The 18,064-nt window shown below is 39.7% G+C and overlaps 5 protein-coding genes, 1 non-coding gene and 2 further genes across 6 annotated transcripts; 6 read left to right on the top strand and 2 right to left on the bottom strand.

Annotated features, from left to right (window-relative positions):
- Positions 1 to 1,677: 1,677 nt before the first annotated feature.
- GDH2 (glutamate dehydrogenase (NAD(+))) lies at positions 1,678 to 4,788 on the top strand (the record flags this gene model as incomplete). Its single annotated transcript, XM_003647894.1, has 1 exon — positions 1,678 to 4,788. One exon carries the CDS (start codon positions 1,678 to 1,680, stop codon positions 4,786 to 4,788), a length of 3,111 nt encoding a protein of 1,036 aa, XP_003647942.1.
- A 429-nt stretch (positions 4,789 to 5,217) lies between these two features.
- Positions 5,218 to 8,931, top strand: Ecym_7286 (heavy metal translocating P-type ATPase; the record flags this gene model as incomplete). The annotated part of the gene is made up of 1 exon (XM_003647893.1): positions 5,218 to 8,931. The coding sequence occupies one exon, from the start codon at positions 5,218 to 5,220 to the stop codon at positions 8,929 to 8,931; it is 3,714 nt and encodes a 1,237-aa protein (XP_003647941.1).
- A 190-nt stretch (positions 8,932 to 9,121) lies between these two features.
- Positions 9,122 to 9,193, top strand: Ecym_7285. Its single transcript has one exon. It is a non-coding gene; the product is annotated as a tRNA-Arg (tRNA).
- A 99-nt stretch (positions 9,194 to 9,292) lies between these two features.
- On the bottom strand, positions 9,293 to 9,889 carry ALG13 (N-acetylglucosaminyldiphosphodolichol N-acetylglucosaminyltransferase catalytic subunit ALG13; the record flags this gene model as incomplete). Its single annotated transcript, XM_003647892.1, has 1 exon — positions 9,293 to 9,889. The coding sequence occupies one exon, from the start codon at positions 9,887 to 9,889 to the stop codon at positions 9,293 to 9,295; it is 597 nt and encodes a 198-aa protein (XP_003647940.1).
- Positions 9,890 to 10,139: 250 nt separating this feature from the next.
- On the top strand, positions 10,140 to 11,356 carry Ecym_7283 (the record flags this gene model as incomplete).
- Positions 11,357 to 11,792: 436 nt separating this feature from the next.
- Ecym_7282 lies at positions 11,793 to 15,190 on the top strand (the record flags this gene model as incomplete).
- A 584-nt stretch (positions 15,191 to 15,774) lies between these two features.
- Positions 15,775 to 16,419, bottom strand: TYW3 (tRNA methyltransferase TYW3; the record flags this gene model as incomplete). Its single annotated transcript, XM_003647891.1, has 1 exon — positions 15,775 to 16,419. One exon carries the CDS (start codon positions 16,417 to 16,419, stop codon positions 15,775 to 15,777), a length of 645 nt encoding a protein of 214 aa, XP_003647939.1.
- Positions 16,420 to 16,877: 458 nt separating this feature from the next.
- GTR2 (Gtr2p) lies at positions 16,878 to 17,983 on the top strand (the record flags this gene model as incomplete). Its single annotated transcript, XM_003647890.1, has 2 exons — positions 16,878 to 16,927; positions 17,014 to 17,983. 2 exons carry the CDS (start codon positions 16,878 to 16,880, stop codon positions 17,981 to 17,983), a joined length of 1,020 nt encoding a protein of 339 aa, XP_003647938.1.
- Positions 17,984 to 18,064: the final 81 nt, after the last annotated feature.

Here is an 18,064-nt window from a genome sequence, read left to right as displayed (position 1 = left end):
CACCAGCAAATCCTCGAGAACCAACGTTCTCCTACCTTCAAAAGCACGCACCCCATGACCTGCTGCTCCCTCCCTCCTGTACCGCTTGCCAATTGTGACCGTTAGCTGCCTCCCATCTAAACCAGCCTTGCACACAGCTCCAGCTTTTTTGTTGGTTCTCTGACGTGTCTAATGCAAAACTACGGCCTGGGGCTGCGAAGACTATACAACGCCCCAAAAGGCGCATATCGGGACTAGGTAACCGTATGCCTACGTAATCACATCGTGTGTCTCGATCGTTTCTCAAGGACAACGGGAGGTGTGGAGGAAAAGACAGAGGCACACCGGAAAGGACCGGCTGACTTCACAGCACTATCACTGGCTCCAGTGACTCACAGGTGCTTGCTTGCAACTCCCAAAGGCGGCTGCAGTTGCTGGGCTACAAGACGTGTGGGTTTATCATGTGTTTTGTTTAACGTACTACTAGTTCTAGCAGCTTGAAAATCAAGCATTCCCGGCATAGTATTCATAAGATCATACACTATGTACCTTGAGACAGAAAGGCCTACAATTACATCTGGAGTTACCAGCATCTTTCCCTCGAGCATTCAACAGTGTATAGCGGTTTTAGTACGATTCTTATGCCAGCTGGCGGTTTTTGCTAAGCAATCCGCTGTTGATAACTTCTAAATGAGATGTTACTAAGACGGTACTGAGATGAGGCATATAATTTAGCTGAAATCTTACCTAACAGCTAAGTCTTCTAAAAAAAACAACGTGAGACGTGTGTATGTGTGTGCTTGCATGACAGCGAGCTGCCGAGCAGTAGAAGTAGCCTTGTAGAAGTAGCCTTTGTTCAACAAAGCGTAATGTTGAACATCTTTTCTTTCTGGCAGAGGGGAAATCCAAGGCTCTAAAATCAAGAACGAGTTATAATTTATTAAATGTTGGAGACGATTTTTCTATATAGGCAATTTTTCCATGGCTAGTGAGCAGAAAGATCATGTTAGAGGAAAAGAGAGAGCGAGAGGATGTTGCCTTTGCTCGGGAAAAGTGCCGTGTGGAATAGCGCAGACTTGGAGATGAATAGCTAATAATGGAGATTCTTTGAAAGAGTGGATATTTGGGATGGTTTCATTAGGAAAAAAGGTCATGTAAGGTCTGGTTGGCATTACGGATGCTAGGAAGCAATCTGGAGGGGGAGTTACTAAGAGATGGTTTTGAAGGTGGAAGAAAGGAAGTTTTGAAATGCGACGGCCGCCAAGAAGGGAAGGCGAGGTATATAAAAAGGTAAAGAGATTACCGGTTAGTGACGGTTTACAGGATATGATTTTTGTGTATTAATAATATTTGAAGTTCGAGTTATATAGTTAGGTAGACCAAAGGTTCTCTTTAAAATTGGTTGAATTTTTTTTCAACAGTCATTTTTGCCTAACAGGAATAACACAAACAAAAACATAGTCGATATCTCGCCTGGTATTTACAGGAGTTGTGGTTTTAGCCCTTTAGATACAGTGATAAGCAACAATCGGTTTGATTTTGAGATTAATAACAAGAATTAGGTGGAAAGGGGGAATCTAAAGAAGGTCTTAACTAGAGAGTTTAACGGAAGTTTGTTTCTTTCCTGGTTTGAATATTAAGAAAAAGTAGAATTTTGAAGTTCAAGTTGAAATTGAAACAAGATTAAAAAAAGGTACAATGCAGAAAGAGAGTAACCTAAAGTTTCCGGACATAGCGTCGTTATCGATATCTTCGTTTTCTGATTATCATTCGGTTTCTTTCTCTGGGAAAGATGTGCAGAAGGAGGAGGTGATTGATATTTTGGACCAGCAGGGGTTTATGCCGGAGACTTTGATGGAGCAGGAGGTTGATTGGTTTTATGAGTCATTGGGTATTGATGATTTATTTTTTAGTAAGGAATCTTCTAATAGTATTGCGAATATCATTCATACGCTATATGCAGCCAAGATTGAGTCGTTTGCTAGGTCAAGAATTGGGGAGAGTGAGGATAGCGGGGCGGCTCCTGGGGATTTTTCTATTAAGAAGAAAGTTATAACAGACAACCACGCAGTTTTTATTGAGACGGGTGATGATTTTGACAATGAAATAGACGCCAAGTATTTAGATAGTTCCGATTCATCTTACAGGTTAGTTTCGTATTTTGGGGAGAATGGTTTGAAGTTGTTATTTTTGTATGAAACCAAGTATCCTGGAGAGTGTACTCATATCGATGCGGAGGCGTTGGTCAGAGGGGATATCGACCCAATTTCTGATGTGATTATGTCTGAGGTTACGTCTGCTGAAAATAAGAAGTTATATGGGCAGTTGATGCATCTACTTTCTGAGCGTGAAGGGCCTGTGATTAAAACTTTTAACTCTGTTGCCAATCGTGATGAGGTCAGATTGATTGTGGCGTTTAGGAAAAATACAACCAAGCGTTATTTTTCAGCTCTAACATCTTTGTTGCATTATTATCACTTACAGCCATCCAAGATATTTACTGAGACATTTGCTAATGGGGTTGTTATCTACTCTATCTACCTAAACCAATCCGAACAGCCAGAGGATATTGTTCAAAATCTATCGCTTTCTATTTTGCAAGTGGAAAGAGAAGCTTCGTTGTTGTACGCCATTCCGAACAACTTCTTTGATGACTTATATCGTTTGAGGCAGTTTTCGCCGCAGGAGGCGATATATGCCCACACTGGATCGATTTTTGTCAACCACTTTATCAACCGTTTAGGTCAAGATTATCATACATTAGTGAAACAGTTGAGCGTTAGACCCACTGACACCACGATGTCGGAGGTGTTAAACAATTTGAAAAAGAAGTTAAGAAATGAAACCTTTACTCAGCAGATGATCATAGACATTTTGCATAAGTACAAAGAGATCGTCTCTAAACTTTACAAGAACTTTGCCCAAGTTCATTACACTTCCACACAAACATCTCGTTTTGAAAAAACATTGTCCTATCAGCGGATGTCTAGATTGGAGCCCTTCAAGGATGACAATGAGTTTGAGCTATATCTAACTAAGTTTATTGCGAACGATTCGCCGGCTCTATTAATATTAAGAACATTGAAGTTGTTCAATCAATCTATCGTAAAGACCAATTTCTTTATTACTCGTAAAGTTGCGATTTCATTTAGGTTAAACCCTGAACTAATAATGCCTGTAGCAGAATATCCAGAAACTCCATTCGGTATTTTCTTCGTGGTGGGTAGCACTTTCAAAGGTTTCCATATAAGATTCCGTGATATTGCACGTGGTGGCATCAGAATTGTGTGTTCCAGAACTCAAGATCAATACGACATGAATTCCAAGATGGTTATTGATGAGAACTATGGTCTTGCCTCTACTCAGCAAAGAAAGAATAAGGATATACCGGAAGGCGGTTCTAAAGGTGTTGTATTGATGAATCCTGCCTTGACAGGGTCAACCGACACTTTTGTTGCATTTTCTCAATATGTTGATGCTATCATTGACATCCTAATCAAAGATCCAAAGAAGGAGAAATATGTTGATCTACTAGAACATGAAGAAATCTTATTCTTTGGTCCCGACGAAGGTACTGCAGGGTTTGTGAATTGGGCTACCAATCATGCCCGTAAACGTGGTTGTCCTTGGTGGAAGTCATTTTTGACAGGTAAAACAGCCGATTTAGGTGGTATTCCTCATGATGAATATGGAATGACCTCATTAAGCGTCCGTGCATATATCAATAAACTTTATGAAACCTTAAACTTGAAATCAACCAAATTGAATAAGTTTCAAACAGGCGGTCCCGACGGAGATTTGGGTTCTAATGAAATATTACTCTCAACAGATAATGAACAATATGTTGCGATCGTTGATGGATCTGGTGTGTTATGTGACTCAAATGGGTTGGATAAAGCGGAATTGCGTAGGTTGGCTAAGGAAAGAAAGATGGCTTCACACTTTGATACTTCCAAATTGGGAAATAATGGGTTTTTTGTTTCAGTTGATGAGATGGACGTAATGCTACCCAATGGCACCATTGTTGCCAACGGTACTACTTTTAGGAACAGATTCCATTTCGAAATCTTCAAGTTTGTTGATCGTGTCGATTTGTTTGTTCCATGCGGTGGCAGGCCATCTTCTGTAGACATTAACAATCTACCTTATTACATTGACCAAAAATCTGGCAAATGTAAGATCCCCTATATTGTTGAAGGTGCCAACTTATTTTTCTCCCAACCCGCTAAAGTTACTCTAGAACAACATGGATGTATCTTTTTCAAAGATGCATCTACTAACAAAGGCGGTGTCACTTCATCTTCGATGGAGGTTTTGGCTTCTCTAGCTTTAAGCGACGAAGATTTCTTAGGTAAATTTGTTGAAGTTGATGGCAAGAGAACCCCTCTATATGAGGAATTCGTTCTTGAAATTCAAGAAAAAGTCCAAAGAAATGCAATATACGAGTTTGAAAGATTGTGGTCATTGAACCAGGAAACTAAAGAACCCATTTCAGAGTTATCGAACATCTTGTCCCAGACTATCAACAAGTTGAATGACGATCTAATCAACTCTAATGAATTATGGCTGAATGACCTAAGTTTAAGAAACTATTTATTATTGAACAAAATTATCCCCAAATTGTTAATTGATGTTTCTGGACCACAAGCTGTATTGGATAGCGTCCCAGTGCAATATTTAAAAGCATTATTGTCCAGTTACCTATCCAGCACTTACGTGTATAAATACGGTATCGACATTAACATGGGCAAATTTCTAGAGTTCATAGGTGAACTTAAGAGAAACGCAGAAGGTGTTCAACTAGTATGAACCTACAAATATTCAGCTCTAAAACCACTCTGCACATGCTTGAATCAATAATGTGCTTTTGCCGTGGCTGTTACTAATTATATATATCCATATCTAATATATATAATATATATCTTCCAAAAATTTCTCAGTCTCTTTATGACAATATCTAGTTGCATAAAAGCTTATCTTATGTTTTTAGGAAACAAATTATTGTATAAACTAGTCGCTGGCTTTTTGTGTGATCCATTAAATTACTAATATATGATTTGTATCTTGGCGTTCTGTAATCGTTACTTTTTTGGACAGCTGTGACAGGGCGGGATACAGAAATGGAAACCATGTCGTCAGTTAAAATCTCGCAAACATATTTATGCAGCTTAAACTTTTCGTTGTACAACATTATTTTTAGAACAAGAAGTAGGATGCATTGGATCTTATTTACAATATATGTTTATTTTGAATATTAGAATCGGTAATTTGCATTGTGAACAATGCGAGCTGTGGACTAAAAAGGTATTGGCCCGATACTTTGACTTCCCCGATGACATCTATACTGGTTCAGTTAATGAGTATAAATATCGGGGTACTAACGGAGGTTATTGGAATTTATTTCCATTTTTTGCCGGTAGATGGGGGTTGGTGAAGTTGAAGGTTATTCGTTGGGATCTAGATAGGTCGAAAGGTCTTATATCGATCATGTTATCTGCCGCTAGTACCAATAATAACTCTGACACTGAAAAGTCTTCTCCCTGTTCAGTTGATTTGCTAAGTACAAATTCAGAAGAAAAGCTGACGAGAAGCTTGCAGAAAACTATTTGGCAGGATTTAACGGATATTGGTTTTGAAGTGAATGATATTTATATGAATTCTGATTTGGAACTCAACGTTCAAGAGAAACGTCAGTGGAATCTTCCACCTTGGTTAAACAAGTTTAAACCCAGCAAAAGAAGACATAGAAAGCACGTAGCGAATTGTAAGAGTTGCCAGAATGAAAAAGAAAAGGGTAGTGGTGAACTATCTGCGGATGTTTTAAAGGGTGCTCATCCTGTAAGGTATCAAGTAACTATCCAGTTTTCAGGTTTGGCAAATAATGAAGATTGCACAAGAGTCACCACTGCAATTGAAAACATAGTTCCTCGTGTTGAAGATGTGAGTAGCCCTTGTTCTATTGATTTGGATTCTAATACTGGTACTGTCATCATACCAAATAAGCAGTTGGTTCAAAGACTCATTGATGTTACTAGGGACAGCGGCTTTGGCGCACAGCTAGTTGAGGTTTTACCGATTACAACTGAGACCAAATATAAGATTAAAGTTGGTCTTGGCGGTATTACATGTGCTTCATGTGTGTCAGCAATTCAGAATGTTGTCGGAGACATAAAATTTATAGTTGATGTTGCAGTTAACGTAGTTTCCAAAACGGGGATATTCATTTCTGATCGTGCTGATAGGGATGCGATTGCGACCTTAAAACTAAGTATAGAAGATTGTGGCTACGAATTTGAACTCATGGGGGCTCCAGAAGTTATCGATCATACATCTTCTCATAATCATTCAAGAACGGTTATGCTTAAAGTTGATGGCATGTATTGTCCACGATGCCCTGAAAAGGTCTTGCTGGCTTTACGTACGTATGGAGGCCCTGAGTTAGTTGTTAAGAATTCTATTACCTTAAATGATCCATGTATTAAATTTACCTATATTCCAAACGTTGAACAAGGAATTACAATTAGAGGCATAATCGATGAAGTGGCTAAGTTAATTTCTGCAGAAAATACTACAAAAGTATCAGTAAGTATTGTTGCAGAGGAATCTTTAAATGAGCATCTCGAAAATATGTCTAAAAGAGAGACGTCAAAGATAATTAAAAGGATAATTTTCACTGGCGTCATCGCAATTCCAACCTTTGTGCTTGGTATTGTTGGTATGTCCTTGGTACCAAAAGACAGTGGATTCCGAATGTGGTTAGATGAGCCAATTTGGGTGGGAAATGTGTCGCGGGCTGTTTGGATATTATTTATCTTAAGTACTCCAGTATATTTCTTTGTTGCAGACACCTTCCATAGAAAAGCTATCAAGGATGTCAGCTTACTATGGCGTCAGCGGACTAACTGGAGTAGAAGGTTATTCAGGTTTGGCAGCATGAATTTATTGATGTCCTTAGGTACCACTGTGGCATATTTTGCAAGTATTGCATTATTGATCATATCAGCTATGGCCGAACGCAAAGAACAGCATATGGGGTATACAGCTACTTATTTTGATTCAGTAGTATTTTTGACTTTCTTTCTGTTTATTGGAAAATTATTGGAAGCATTTTCTAAAAGGAAAACTACCGATGCCATCAACGCTTTAGGGTCGTTGAAGCAGCAGACTGCAACTTTATTGGACAAAGTTGGCGAGAATAGTTTTGGTAAGGACAGAACTATAGATGTAAAATATTTGGAAATTGGTGATTACATTAAAATCGTTTCTGGCCAGTCACCTCCTGTGGATTGCATTATTATTCGAGGAGAATCACAGTTTGATGAGAGTTCATTGACCGGCGAGTCAATGCCAGTTCTTCATATTATTGGAGATCAAGTTCATGCAGGAACTGTAAATGTAGGAATTAATGCAATCATCGCTAAGGTTTCAGCTGTGGACGGTGATTCGTTGTTGGATCATATTATAAGGACTGTTTGTGATGGACAACTTAAACGCGCCCCGATAGAAAGGATTTCAGAAGTATTAACTGGTTATTTTGTACCCATAATTGTAATACTTGCTATTATTACCTGGATTGTTTGGCTATCCTTGGGATTGTCAGGGAAGTTACCGCAGCACTATTTGGATAATGACATCGGTGGTTGGCCTCTGTGGTCTTTGGAATTTGCGATAGCGGTATTCGTTATAGCATGTCCCTGTGGTATTGGTTTAGCTGCACCTACTGCTTTATTTGTTGGTGCTGGTCTAGCAGCTAAATACGGGATTTTATCTAGTGGTGGTAGCACTGCTTTCCAAGTTGCATCAAAGGTTTCTGTAGTTTGTTTCGATAAGACTGGGACTTTAACTGTTGGCCATGATCCAAAGGTTACCAACTATTCGATTCATCTCAATTTGCAAATTAGAACGATTGCTATTCAGCTCGCTCGTGATTTAGCATCCAATTCTAAACATCCAATTTCTTTGGCGGTAAAGAATTTTATTTCATTAAAGTTTTCAAATCACCTTAGTACTGTAAAAGTACCTGAATGCGAGGAAATTCCAGGACGTGGTCTAAGAGGTGCTATTGTTGTAGATGACTCTGGCAACGATCCACTTTGGAACAAATTAAAGCCTGAAAGTGTAATTATGGGTAATGAAAAGTTTTTGTCTGATAATAACTGCCATTTGAATAGCACGCAATTAAAGATGCTGGCAAAGTGGAAAAGTGAAGGTAAAAGTATTATGATCACAGCAATAAAATGTCCAAGATACTTTCATTCAGACAGTTACGTCCCCGTTTTGTTGATGGCAGTTAGAGACGCTTTGAGGCCTGAAGCTCAGGCCGTTATTAAACGTTTGCAAGATGAAGGCATCATATGTTGGATGATATCTGGAGATAACACTCAAACTGCTTCTGCCGTTGCCAAGGAGTTAAATATAGACAATGTCGTAGCTGAAGTGTTACCTGACGAAAAAGCTGACAAAATAAGGTGGATTCAACAATCATGTATGGTTCCAGGAGCACCCACTGTAGTAGCCATGGTTGGAGATGGTATCAACGACGCACCGGCTCTCGCAACTGCGGATGTCGGAATAGCACTAGCCTCCAGCTCCGATGTAGCTACGATTTCATCAGATTTTGTGATAATTTCCCCAATGAGACCTTTAGCATCATTACTGATATTACTACAATTATCCAAGAAAGTCATCAGAAGAGTAAGAATTAACTTCGCTTGGGCGCTTATCTACAACATCATATGCATTCCGATTGCAGCAGGGGTCATATATCCCTATAAAAGGTCCAAGTTATCCCCAGTATGGGCTAGCGCTGCCATGGCTGCTTCATCTATATCAGTGGTATTAAGCAGTATGGCATTAAGGTTTTTTAAACCCACAAGCTTAAAGGCTGGCGGTATTGCACATACCGCCCCGCCTGCTGTTGACGCTATGGAAGAGAGATTTCCGCACGACTGATTCCCTTCAAAAACACATTCTAAAATGCTACATATGTTAATTAAATATGACTCCGAAGTATCTGTGCTCGTAAATAACTTGATCAGACATATAGGAACGTTCGCCTGCAATTACGTGATCTTCTGCATACATCACGTGCAATAAAATAGTATATGTAACTTACAAGAAATGGTTTGGTTCCAACAAATCCTCCGTGATAGTTTAACGGTTAGAATTCGCGCTTGTCGCGCGCGGGATCGGGGTTCGATTCCCCGTCGCGGAGTACTTTTTTGCTGGTCGAAAAAATCTGTTGCATTGTGTATCCCATTATATATTCTATTATATGTATATAATTTACTCAATTGCCACATAATTCGATGGCTCATCTATGAGATACGTCTAGTAATAGTCTTGCAAAGTCCTCGTTGTAGGCATTTCTCAAGGGCTGCAACGTCTCTTTTTGGCTTCTCACAATGGCAACACAAAGCTCTTCTACGTTTCCATGGATCGACCATAAGTGGCCACATTCTTGGAGTTTTTCAGCAATCTCCTCTTGATGGTTATCCATTAGCGAGCTGTTGATACACACAATCAATGGCTTGGACGACCTCAAAGCATCCAGAATACTTCCTGTGCCCGCATGGGATATTACCAATGACGCATATTGCTCAATAAATTTGTCTATTTGGGAGTGGAATGCGACGCCAATGATTTCCAACCCACGATACTGCACTATGGTAGTAGCAACGCCATCTAGTTCAGGTAATGTGGACTTGGTGATATAATTGCCACCAAGTAAGGACACTTTGCTCTTATATTCATCGTCGTAGCCCCGTCCAAACTGGATAAAGAGCCTTTTGTACGCATATTCCTCAAGAAGTGATAAAGTCTCTTCAGCAAGTACAATCTCCACAAGCTTGCCAAACGGCACTGTAGCACCGCATGTTACGCAAACGGTTTTTGGATGTTCGGAGTCCATGGGATTAGTTGCAGCTGATTGGAGGGCGAGTAGACGGCTGGATGATATTAATGATTTGACTTGTACATTAGGGTGAAATCGTTCTTCATGATAGTTGAGAAAGACGAGAGCTCGCGCTCTAAAAATGGAGCTCTTCCCTCAGGACGGTGGCAAAACCAACTTATAAGCAGATAAAAGAAGATCAAAGTACTGAGTTATATAAAGTGGACTGAAGGCTTTGAAGGACTAGTCGTAAAGGTATTTTTTTTTGATGGCAGCCATTCAAGTAAGCACAGTTCCATTGAACACCCACGATAGTGGTATAAAACCCTATTTTGAGCAGAAGATTCAAGAGACAGAGCTAAGGATTCGGACTAAGACTGCAAATTTACGTAGATTAGAGGCACAGAGAAATGCGTTAAACGATAAAGTTCGTTTTATCAAGGATGAATTGAGGTTATTGCAGGAGCCTGGGTCCTACGTTGGTGAAGTTGTGAAGGTGGTAAGTGATAAGAAGGTATTGGTTAAGATACAACCGGAGGGGAAATATATTGTGGATATTGCAAAGGATATCAATGTGAAGGATCTCAAGGTTTCTCAACGTGTTTGTTTGAAGAGCGACTCATATGTTCTGCACAAGATATTGGAGAACAAGGTAGATCCTTTGGTGTCACTTATGATGGTGGAAAAAGTGCCAGACTCTACATATGACATGGTTGGCGGCTTGAGGAAGCAAATTAAGGAAATCAAGGAGGTAATTGAACTCCCTGTAAAGCATCCGGAACTATTCGAAAGTTTAGGTATTGCACAGCCTAAAGGTGTTATTCTCTATGGCCCACCGGGTACAGGTAAGACGTTGTTAGCAAGAGCGGTGGCGCACCACACAGACTGTAAGTTCATCCGTGTTTCAGGTGCTGAGTTGGTCCAAAAATATATCGGTGAGGGTTCGCGTATGGTACGTGAATTATTCGTCATGGCCCGTGAACATGCCCCATCCATCATCTTCATGGACGAGATTGACTCTATCGGTTCTAGTCGTGTGGAGGGCGGCTCCGGTGGCGGCGACTCTGAGGTCCAAAGGACCATGTTGGAACTCCTCAACCAGTTAGACGGTTTTGAAACCTCAAAGAACATCAAAATCATCATGGCCACCAACAGGCTAGACATCCTAGACCCTGCATTGTTGCGCCCGGGCCGTATCGACAGAAAAATCGAATTCCCCCCCCAACCGTCGCCGCAAGAACAGAGATTCTCAGAATCCACTCAAGAAAAATGAACCTCACCAGAGGCATCAATCTTCGTAAGGTTGCAGAAAAAATGAATGGCTGTTCAGGTGCTGACGTCAAGGGCGTCTGCACCGAAGCTGGCATGTACGCCCTTAGAGAACGCAGAATCCACGTCACACAAGAGGATTTTGAACTTGCAGTCGCGAAGGTCATGAATAAGAATGATGAGACGGCCATATCGGTAGCTAAACTCTTCAAATAACTCTTTTGGCTCCCTTCTTACAGTATGTACCATATCCTAATTTCTCTAAATATTTGAATATCATTATAAACGGTGTCCTTGTCCTTATGTAGGATGCGATAATATTCAGCAAAATTTTCCAAGACGAAAATTTTGCAATCTTTATTTTAAACCTTTCAATTGCAATATATACATATATATATTCCTTTGAGAGGTTGTTTTTAAATAGAAACACAGATCTCAAGTAACTAAGCTTACACTCTAGAGATCTAGATCTTCCCCCCCTTCAATTTAGAGGCTTTTAGTTAGGTTTAGCGGGTGGCTCGTGAATCCGTTTTATTCTAAAACGGATATCTTTTTAATCTGATTTATTGTTGAAGAAGATCCCTACGCAGTGAAACCTGATAGAGAAAGTCCAAAGGGAATAATAAAGTTATTTTAAAGGTTTTTTTACAGTATGTCTGAAACTGGGGCAGATCAGGAGCAGGTGCAGCAGCCACTGCCTCCGCAAGGTCAGGGCCAAGTGGTGCACGGTCAAGTGCCAGTGCAAGTACAAGGGCAGGCAAGACACTACCAGAATAAACAAAATAGCAGCAGATCGCAATTCCACAAGAATAATAATAGTGGCATCCAAGGAGGAAGGTCGCAAGCTCCAAAGCATTACCAGACGCAGAGACCATATCAAGGGAAAAGCCATAGTAAGAATGCAAGGAGTCAGCGTAATGAGTATGGTAGTCTACAGAATATACCTCCATACATGCAATATTATCCAGGACCTGTTGCAAACGGTTTTCCGAATCCAGCTCCTGGGGGATTTTATAGCTACAGTCCCACACCTTATTATTCACCCGCGACGATGGGGTATGAGGGGGCAATGCCCCCAACAATGATGAATCCGAAGTACAAAGTCAGCCAGGAGAGTAGTGAATCTAGTACTCCTTCCTCTGCCACCACAACTCCGATCACGAAAAAGATCGAGATTACTAACAAGTTGGGGGACCATGTGGATTTGAGTGCGATTCACTTGGCACAGCATGCAACGGAAGCTACTCCCATGACTACTGCTGGCGCTACGATTGCCGCTTTCACTGAAGGTCCCGTTTTAGTCAGTGAGGGAAAGAGAGCTGACGAAAATACTAAAAAGGCTCAGTTAGATTTTTTAGCTGAGGTTAAAAGGAGAAAAGAGATGCTAGCTAAGAAAAAAGCCGTTGACGATACTGATGACACTATAGATGAGGATACACTAGATCAAACCAAGGATACCGAGAAGGATATGTCATTACAGCAAGATGAGGTCGCTGATTCCGTTCCACAGGAAGTTTCTATTGTTGATTCGAAGGATGAGGTCGCTGATTCCGTTCCACAGGAGGTTTCTGTTGTTGATTCGAAGGGTGAAGTCGCTGATTCCGTTCCACAGGAGGCTTCTATTGTTGATTCGAAGGATGAGGTCGCTGATTCCGTTCCACAGGAGGTTTCTATTGTTGATTCGAAGGATGAGGTCGCTGATTCCGTTCCACAGGAGGTTTCTATTGTTGATTCGAAGGATGAAGTCGCTGATTCCGTTCCACAGGAGGTTTCTATTGTTGATTCAAAGGATGAAGTTAAAGAGACTTCTCCTGCTGATTCCACTCATGATCCAAAGCCTGACACTGCCATTAAATTAAAGGAAAAACATGAAGGATCAAGTGAAGGACCAATTTTTGGCAACCTCATCCGATGATTCTATAGATGACGAAGAGTCGATGATGTCTGCTGAAGATTCCTTAGCTCCCGCTCTAGATTCTCAAGATGCTGCAGTTGAAGCCGTAAACTCGGAGATAGTTTCAGAAGAACCATCTGCCCTAACATTTTCAGAACTGTTAAGACTAAAAAAGGCCAAGGAAACCCCAGCGTCTGGTACTGTCGCAACTTCTGTTATTACCACACCAACTAAAGAGTTGGCACCACTCCATGTTGCTGCTTCTTTGGATGATGCTTCTGTTATTGGGACAACCACTGTTCAAGAGCCCGTAGATATTCCTCCTAAAGCTGCTGATGAAGCCATTGAAGTTTACACAGACGCTGAAGAGCCTAAGAAAGTTGATGAGCCAGTTGAATCTAAAGAAGCGGCTATCCCAGACCCTGCAATTCAAAGCCCCGTTTCTAAAGTACCTACTGAAAATCCTCAACCAGATGCCGAAAACGTTGATGATGCTGATGATGACAGACTAACTATGTCAGAGTTTTTAGCAAAACTTGAAACCCTCCCAGCTGTTGAGGACATATACACATATAAATACCCTGACATAATCGAAGCGCCATCCGACAGGTTTAAGAAGCAGAGCATCAAATATACATACCCACCAGAATTCTTGCTGCAATTTGGCGATAAGATAAACCTGAAGTTAGACTCTAAATGGAAAGATGCAGTTGTAACTAAAATCGTTATTCCACCAGGTTCTGGTAAGTCTTCTAGAACCAAGGGTGGTGATAGATTTTCAGGTTCTAGCTTCAACAAAAAATCATCCTCTATAAGAATGGGTGACAGATCTAACTCTAAATCTATGTCAAAGAGAAGTAAGTCCAAGAGAATGGGGGATGAAATGAAATCAAACAGAGGATCTTATACTTCAAGGAAAGAACGCGAAGCTAAACAAGAGGCGGAAGAGAGACAGAGAGAAGATGTTGCTCCATTGGTTCCAAGTGCGAACAGATGGATTCCAAAGTCTAAGTTAAAGAAAACTGAAAAGAAGCTTGCTCCAGATGGTGTTACTGAATTATTAGAGAAGGAAGAAACTGAAAGAAAGATGAAATCTCTGTTGAATAAATTGACATTGGAAAAGTTCGATCCTATTTCTGAGGAGATTATTGGCATTGCAAACCAATCTAAGTGGGAAGAGAATGGTGAAACTTTGAAGGTTGTTATTGAACAGATATTCCTCAAGGCTACAGATGAACCTCATTGGTCCTCTATGTATGCTCAATTATGTGGTAAGGTTGTTAAAGACTTAGATAAAGAGATTAAGGATCAAGAAAACGAGGGGAAGGTGGGTCCAATTTTGGTTTTGCATTACTTATTTGACAGATGTCAAACAGAGTTCCAGAAAGGTTGGGCGGACAGTCTTCCGACTGCTGAGGATGGAACCGCTGTTGAAGTTAAGCTTATGTCTGATGACTATTATAAGGCTGCTGCTGCCAAGAGAAGAGGCTTGGGTTTGGTTCGTTTAATTGGTTTCTTATACCGTTCTAATTTGTTGACCTCAAAAATGATGTTCCAGTGTTTCCGTAGACTAATGAAGGATTTGACAGGGGAGCCATCCGAAGAAACTTTAGAGTCCGTAATTGAATTGTTGAACACTGTTGGTGAACAATTTGAAAGAGACTCTTTGACGACTTCCAATGGAAGTACTTTGGAGGGTTCTGCACTATTAGATCAGTTGTTTGTTATGTTGGATCAAGTGATTGGTACTTGTGAAATATCCTCTAGAATTAAGTTTTCTTTGCTAGATTTGAAAGATATGAGAAGGGCCTCTTGGAATGGTGGCGCAAAAGACGAGGGTCCTAAAACCATCTCTCAAATACATGAGGAGGAAGCAGCCAAGAAAGCAGCTGAAGAGAGGGAAAGAAGAATGAGGGGAAGTTCTAGATCTGCATCCAGACATCAAAATAGTTCAATAGGGGGTAGAACTGGATCAAAAAAAAGGTGTCCCAACAACATCCAAGGATGATTTTATAACTACAAGATCTCCTTCATCTAGGTTTTCCCAACAACAAAAACAACTGAAGGAGGATGTGCCAATGCCGCAGGCATCCTCTAACATGTTCAGTGCATTGATGGGCCATGATGATGAGGAGGATGAGGAGGAGGATGATTAGAAATAGAACCCACTTACTCTTGTGAAACTTTCAACATGGGTTTTTTTACTTCTAATGCCTGTTTTCATATGTTTTGTGTTTTTGTGTTTTATTTTTTCAATGAATTATTAATTAAATGGACACCGCTGTAAATTAATCACCAGATTTGAAGAGATATTTACTTTTCCACCTTTTTAGAATAACTTTTCTTGGTTAATGAGCATAATATTTTCTTCGCTGATAAGGATTGAGCATTAATACGATCATCATCGTTTTAAGGATACCACATTCCCGTGGTGCTTCTTATTTAGCAACGTTCAACTATATAAGTATAAATTAGTTTGTACTGTATAATAAGAAGTTTCCGTCTAAGAGAGCATACAAGATATGTTCATGCTTGATATACTTGGGACATTTTGTATATCCTACATAGAACCTTGGCAGTGTTCAGAGTACGCTTTCGGAATACTTTTCACGTAACAGCTTTTGCCTCTCAATTCCTTCGCGTTTCTTCCTTTCTCGTCTTTGTTCCTTAGTCTCCTCTAGGGTTACCACTTCTTCTTTTGAATTGATGATATTCTCTTCAATGCTACAGTACAACTCTTTCATTTTTTTTCATTTTCGTCGAACTTTCCCATACAAATTCTATCAATTAATGAGATGTAATCCTTACTAACAAACATTGTGATCTTTCCCTTATCTGTATCTAAATATCCAATCGGGATGTCTAGTTTAATGCTAATCTTCAAAGCAACAATATAATTGCTACCAATCCCACTTTCTCTGAATCCGCACGACATTGCCGTTTTGAATAACTTTGATGCAGTATCAAAATCTCTACATTTTACATGTAAAATAAATGGTTCAAATTTGTATAATACAAATCTGTTTGCCAAACTGCTACCTTTAGATATATCGATAGACGATGTTTCCCAGTCCATTTCATCCTCAAACGATTCCAACCAATTTAAAACTTCGGTCTTCTCATGAGTTACAAATAACCAACGACCACCTTCACCTTTACCACCTAACTTAATACCTTTATCTTTAATAACTTTATTACCTTCAATAAATACACTAACCCGACCAGAGCATGATGAAGTAGTCACCATATCATCATGAGAATTGATGAGATGTATTATCGGTAGACATAGCTCATCTATATCGCCTTTTGGAGATAAATCGGGAGCCGGCGATTCTATATCTTGAAGAACCAACGCCTTCCGTTGATCAAAAGGATCTTGAGGCATTTGATTGGCTTCTAACACACAAATTACCTTCGACTCTTACTATTGAGTCAGTAAAAGATTCCTGACTAAACGAAACTTCAAGAATTTAAACGTTCGAATGAATTTTTCATGTTGGCCGATGAGCCCATCAAAAGACATAACTTTAACCAGACCCAATTTTTGTATAAATTCATTTTAAAATACAATCTTGTCAAACACTAGTACCTAGTATCCAATTAACCTTATGACTTGTATTAAATACATTAAACCTTCAATAGTTCTAAGTTAAAAGTGATTTCATGTACTGATGGAATGTTTGGGTTTATAAGGCTTGATGATCTTTACAAAACTCTGAAAAATGAATCGCAATAACGACTTCAATAAAATTGACACTGGTTACCCCTTCTTCTGAAGTATCAACAGAAGGGTCATTGGGGCTGGGAAAAGAACAAGCAGTTAGAATTTCATAAAGTACGAGAATGGATGGATTGGATTCCAAAGCTACAATACTTTTAATGGGATTGAGGAGGTATGTTTTGTTGAGTTTTTTTAACTTTGAATTTTACATTTTGTATTTTGTTCCCTGAACATCTCTGACTGACATATAATATTTAGAGGGGGGAAGTCATCTATCTGTAAAGTTGTTTTCCATAATATGCAACCATTGGACACTTTCTATTTGGAATCTACTACAAACCCAACTTCTGAGCATTTTTCTACATTGATTGATTTGGGTGTTATGGAGTTGCCAGGCCAATTGAATTATTTTGAGCCTAGCTATGAATCAGAGAACCTGTTTAAGAGCGTCGGGGCGTTAGTATATGTTATTGATTCCCAAGATGAATATCTAAGTGCGCTAACAAATTTGGCGATGATTATTGAATATGCGTATAAGGTAAATCCCAGAATAAATTTTGAAGTGCTTATTCATAAGGTTGATAGTTTGAGTGAGGATTTCAAATTAGACACTCAACGTGATATAATGCAAAGAACTGGAGATGAACTGCTGGATCTGGGTTTAGAAGGTGTTCAAGTCTCTTTCTATTTAACCAGTATTTTTGACCATTCCATTTATGAAGCCTTTTCTAGGATTGTGCAAAAGTTGGTTCCAGAATTGCCATTCTTGGAAAACATGTTGGATAATTTGGTGCAACATTCTAAGATTGAAAAGTGCTTTTTGTTTGATATAAACTCTAAGATTTATGTTGCTACGGATTCATCGCCTGTCGATATTCAAACCTATGAAGTATGTGCAGAATTCGTTGATGTCACCATTGATTTGCAGGATTTATACAAAAACAACGAAGAAAGAGAAATGAAGAGCGTTTCGACTTTGGTGAATGGTGTGGTGATATATTTAAGACAAATGATTCGTGGACTAGCCCTTGTCGCTTTGATTAGACCCACAGACTCTTCTACAGCAACTGTGGACTATGATACTTCCATAGAATCTTGTCTTACCGTCATGGACTACAACATAGATATCTTTAAAAAAGGCTTAGAAAACGTTTGGAAGCATGCTAAGGTATTGCCAGAAGAAAACGAACGTTCGGTACAACAAGATCAATTTCAAACTGCTTTTTAGTTGCAAACAAAAATTTAGAAAACATGATCTACCATCGCATTCATTAATAACCCCTCCTCCTCCCCACCTGAAAACGTTATC

Source organism: Eremothecium cymbalariae, chromosome 7 (assembly GCF_000235365.1).
Source record: "Eremothecium cymbalariae DBVPG#7215 chromosome 7, complete sequence".
Lineage (NCBI taxonomy): Eukaryota > Fungi > Ascomycota > Saccharomycetes > Saccharomycetales > Saccharomycetaceae > Eremothecium > Eremothecium cymbalariae.
The sequence above is the reverse complement of the archived record's forward strand: the minus strand, read 5'-3'. Positions and strand labels throughout refer to the sequence as shown.